The sequence below is a fragment of the Pterocles gutturalis genome, unplaced genomic scaffold (genome assembly GCF_000699245.1).
Source record: "Pterocles gutturalis isolate BGI_N339 unplaced genomic scaffold, ASM69924v1 scaffold48936, whole genome shotgun sequence".
Lineage (NCBI taxonomy): Eukaryota > Metazoa > Chordata > Aves > Pterocliformes > Pteroclidae > Pterocles > Pterocles gutturalis.
In genome coordinates, this window is record NW_010102298.1 from 1 (window position 1) to 4,899 (window position 4,899).

The 4,899-nt window shown below is 60.5% G+C and overlaps 1 protein-coding gene across 1 annotated transcript; it reads left to right on the top strand.

Moving 5' to 3' along the window:
• Positions 1-27: 27 nt before the first annotated feature.
• On the top strand, positions 28-4,312 carry TTLL6 (tubulin tyrosine ligase-like family, member 6; the record flags this gene model as incomplete). The annotated part of the gene is made up of 7 exons (XM_010085696.1): positions 28-170; positions 1,172-1,257; positions 1,398-1,623; positions 1,866-2,050; positions 2,972-3,160; positions 3,603-3,786; positions 4,068-4,312. Coding segments are annotated over 7 exons (1,258 nt in total), but the record flags the coding sequence as incomplete, so codon positions are not given.
• Between the last annotated feature and the right edge of the window lie 587 nt (positions 4,313-4,899).

Consider the following 4,899-nt stretch of genomic DNA (forward strand, 5'->3'; position numbering starts at 1 on the left):
GCGTGCTCCTGCCCTTCTCCCTGCAGCCTTTCCTTATTGACGGCTTTAAGTTTGACATGCGCATCTATGTGCTGGTCACCTCCTGTGACCCGCTGAGGATTTTTGTCTACAAGGAGGGGCTGGCGCGGTTTGCCACCATGAGGTACATCAATCCCAGCAGCAGAAACCTGGTAAAAAAGGGAAGTTTCCAAAAAACTCATGTAGTGTCTGTAGGTGTTAGGGGGGAGTGCTGGGGGCACTCCAGACCGGGACAAGGCAGGGGCTGGGGGGGGCTGGGACCCAGCTTCCCTCTTTCCTGCTCTGCCCTTCCTCCATGCCTCCTTCTCCTCCTCCCAGGAGGTGTTCCAGGAGTGTCCCAGCCCCCAGTTTGGGCTGTTTACTGGCACCATCGTGGAGTCATGGAGCTGTTCCGCTCAGAAGGAACCTTGGACGGTCTCAGGTCCGACCTTCTGCTCCAAAGGGGGTCAGCAGTAAATGCAGAGCTGGGTTCTGGGGGTTTCACCCGCTCAGGTGTGGAGAAACTTCCCAGACAGAGACCCCGCGTGTCCCCGGGGAGCACTCCCGCTGCCTCTTGCCCTCATGAGCGTTCCCAAGCCCACAGCATTGGCGTCTGCCTGTGCTTCGGCCGGGAAAGGGGGTCCTGCGGGTTGTCCGATGGGAGCGGAGCAGCCTCAGAGGGATGGGGAGGGGGCTGGAGGGCAGAGTGTGGCCGTGCCCACCCCCGGGCAGGGGTCTGTGACCTGTGAGACCCCCGCAGAGGATGGACCCGTGTGGGATGGCCATGGCCCGAGGCGCCTGGGCTGCTGCTGGCTCCCCAACGCGTGTCCCAGAGCTGCGTGCGTTTGTGCCCCCCTCACTGCGGTACATGCCTGTCCTGGGGGCTCTCCTGCTCTGGGAACAGAGGAAGAAGCTGCAGACATCTGCTGCAGGTTCCGTCCCTCATTTATCAGTGAAGACGGCATTGGTGGAGGGGACTCCTCTGTCCCCCCCAGGGACAGGGGGCTCTTAGCTCTGGCTCCTGGCTAGAGGGGGGGTCACCACCACGATGAGCTCCTTGCTGCCCATCATCAACACAGAGGAGGGAGAAGTGGGCGATGCTGGTGCCAGATCAGCGCTAACGGGTTGTTTGTGGTTACGGGTTGATGACGGCCTCTTGCGGTTCCTCCCCCAGGGTGACATCTGCATGCACCTGACCAATTACGCCATCAACAAACACAACGAAAACTTCAACCAGGATGACACGATGGGCAGCAAGAGGTATTGTCCTGTCCAGGTACCGCGATGCCCCGTGCACATCCCGCAGGAAAGCTGCGTTTGGGACAACGGCTCATGTCCCTCTTTCTTGGGGCACCTACAGTGTCACAACTCAGCTCTTCCATCTCCTGCCCTCCACCCAGGAAACTGTCCACCCTGAACGCCTGGATGACGGACAACAGCTACAACACGACAAAACTCTGGAAAGACATTGAAGATATTATAATAAAGACTCTTATTTCAGCTCACCCTATTGTAAAGCACAGTTACCAAACCTGCTTTCCAAACCACACCAGCAGCGGTGCCTGCTTCGAGATCCTGGGGTTCGACATTCTGTTGGACAGAACGCTGAAGCCGTGGCTGCTCGAGGTGAGGAAGGAGTGTGGGGCTGGGTTGTGCTGGGTTGTGTTGGGTCGGGTCGGGTTGGGTCAGTTTGGGTTATGTTGGGTTGGGTTGTTTTGGGTTATGTTGGGTTAGGTTGGGTTGTGTTGGGTTGTGTTAACCTGTAGCCCCCCACTTTCGGTCACTGTCATGGGGAGGAGCATCCCTGGAAGGCGTGCAGTGGGGCTGGCTGGGAGCCGGGAGGTCAGAGCAGCTGCTTGCTTCGGCAGGTGAACCACTCTCCCAGCTTCACCACGGACTCTCGCCTGGATCGGGAGGTGAAGGACGCTCTCCTCTGCGACACCATCAACCTGATCAATGTGCATGCCTGTAACAAAAGGAAGGTGCTGGAGGAGGACAAGCAGCGGGCGAAGGAACGGCTCCTCCAGTCCCCTCAGACGCTCCGCGCATCCAGGTATCGCTCTTCCCGCAGTGCCGCGGGTCCCTAGGGACAAAAGATGGAGCAGGGCAGAGCAGGGCAGGACCAAGGCTGGCTGTCTCCCACATTAAAGCGTTAAAGCTCCCAGAGGCCGTGGCACTGCAGAGCCTCTGAGATCACCCGAGCCATCCGCGTCCCGCCAGGATGAAAAAGGGCACAGAGAGACCCGAGGTGCCCAGTGCCCTGTAGAGCCATCCCCATCGTGCTGTGCCTGTGTGTCACATCCCTTGGTGCCGACGGCTGTGCCAGCGTCCCTGGGCTCACAGGGATGCTGCAGGGATGAGCCCTGCTCCAGGGACTGAGAGCACCCGGGGGCCCCTCCAGAGCAGGGCTCCTCTCCCAGGGGGAGGGTTCCCCCATTCTCTGTCTGCAGGTCCCTCCACGAGACGAGCCGGCTGCCCGGGCTCTTCCTGCCGTGCAGGCGAGGGGGGAGCTCCTGCCAGCTCTCGTCTCAGTCGGACCCGAGATCACTCAGGGATGGAGCTGGGGAATGTGTTCACCCCGTGCCCCTGCCGCCTCGCTGCTCCGAGCTCCCCACTAATGAGAGCTCCCTGCTAGCGAGGAGAGCTCCCTGCTAAGGAGGAGAGCTCCAGCAGCGTGCAGGGCGGCTGACATCCCTGGAACAGGCACGTTTAAACAGAACTTATCGTGCAATGGGGTCAGTTGGCCAAGGGGCAGGGTGTGACCATGGGCAGCGGGGCAGACACCTGGAGATGCTTCACCAGCACAGCACTCTGCATGGAGGACGAAGCAGTGCGGGTTGCGTTGGTTCCCTGCAGTGCACCCGTGTGAAACAGGCTCCCAAAGGGGGAAAGATGTGGGAAAGCACTGTCGGGGCCAGGACAGCACGCAGCATCTCCTGTCGCAGCTCCCCGCCTGGCTCTCCCTGGTCCGCAGGCGCAAGGAGCTGGAGAGCAGCCAGGCTGCGTGGCGGCTGCAGGCGGAGCAGTACGAGGACTCGCACCTGGGCGGGTACCGGCGCATCTATCCCGCCTGCGGCACGGACAAGTACGAGCCGTTCTTCAGGCAGAGCAGCTCCCTGGTCCAGGAGACGGTGGCATCCCGCGCACGAGAGGAGTGTGCCAGGTACACTGCTCCAGAACACCCGCTCCTCACCAGAGACCGCCCGCTTCTCGTCCCTTTCTGAACTCTGCTGCTTACGGATGTCAGGACGCTGGTGCGGGCTGGGAGGGAGGAGGCTGCATGAGCATGCGCCAGGGCAGAGCCACGTCCTTTGGCGTGTGCCCTTGAGAGGCACCTGCAGTGTTCACTGACTGCTGGGCTCTGGAGGCACCACGGCGCACGTGTCCTGCACCCTTCCAGCTGCACCCCCCAGTCCAAGGGCATTGCTTACAGTGGGAAGAGTCTATTTAAAAGCCCTCCTGGCCCGTTCCTGGCACACCTTTGTTATGGGCTATTTACAGAAGTTCTGACTGCAGTAAAGCATCCCCGGATCGAAGGCTTCATAAGAGTCTCTTGGTGTCATGCCCCGTATTGAACCAGTGACGAGGCTCTTGTTCCATGGCAGGCAGCAGCTGGAGGAAATTCGCCTGAAAAAAAAAAAGTTGGAAGCTGTTACCAAGAAGAAGAAAACCGAGAGGAAAGATGAGCTGCAGGGAGAGTCAGCTGGGGACAAATCCCAGATCCGTAACGAAACCCAGGCTCCTGCATCCCGCCTCGCCTGCAGAAGCACCAGGACGTGGGACAGGAAGGTACCTCGCGCTCGCCAGGGCTGTCTCCGGGGCTCTCAAGGGCAGAAACGTGGCTCTGGGAACAGCCCTGGGTGCCTCCCAAGGCTGGCCTCCCCTTTGTGACACCTGGAGAGCTGACGGCTTGTTGTCCCCTCCCTGCTGCGGCTCCCACCGGGATCTCCCTCCCACTCCACCCCAAAGTCCGTAATTCTCCTTGGGGCTGGGAGCAGCCTTGGGCTTTGTGTCTCGTGCACATCTCCAGTGCTTCGGCTTTGCTGTAGCCCTGGGTTTTCTCTCCCAAGATGCAGCACATGCAGTACAACTCCATGCAGCCCCAGGATATTGTGGAAAAGGAGGAGAGGAGGAGGGTGAACACTCTTCAGCAGCGCAAGAACCTCATCCGAGGGCTGGGCATCGTCGAGCAGCTCTCCCGGCTGCTCCCAGCAGCCCCCAGACCGGCCGGACGCCCCAGGAGCTGCGCCGCCAACCCCAAAAAAGGTTGCCCAGACCCACCCCGCAAAGCCAGCATGGGAGATGGCTGCTCGCGGTAGGATCGTGAGAAATGAACCACGGACATCGAACTCCTCTGGTGTGGCTCCGTTAAATGAGATCCCACGTCGTGTCGGGGTCCGTGGGTTTCTGTGCGGTTCCTTTGTCCCTGTCCCTCAGGCATGCAGGGTGTGCCGAGCCCCTGAGCATCCCCCCCCCAATTGTCCCTCTCCCTGGTGTTCCAGCCACCACGGTGTTGCCTCTGGACGTGGCTGTCCCCAGCGTGGCTCGGGGTGAGCTCAGGGCAGTGGTGGGATCCTCCCGATGGATGAACCAATTCCCAGGCGGGCAAGGAGCCCCCGTGGTAAAGGGGTGCCTGGTGCCAAGAGGGGCTGGAGGGAAGCGTGGGGATGTCTTTAAAAACCAGAACAGTCTTGAGGTGAATTCTGCCCTGCAGACAATGCCTGTCCCGAAACCTCTCGCCTTCCCCGTAACACCATTCCCCCCCATGTTCCGACACTAAGTGCCCAAAGCCCCCAGGCTCAGCCCCCACCTGGGGCTCCCCATTCAGAGTCACCCTCACAGACGGTGGCCGTCCTCTGCTCATTCTGGACCCGCAATTACAGAATCACAGAATCACAGAAT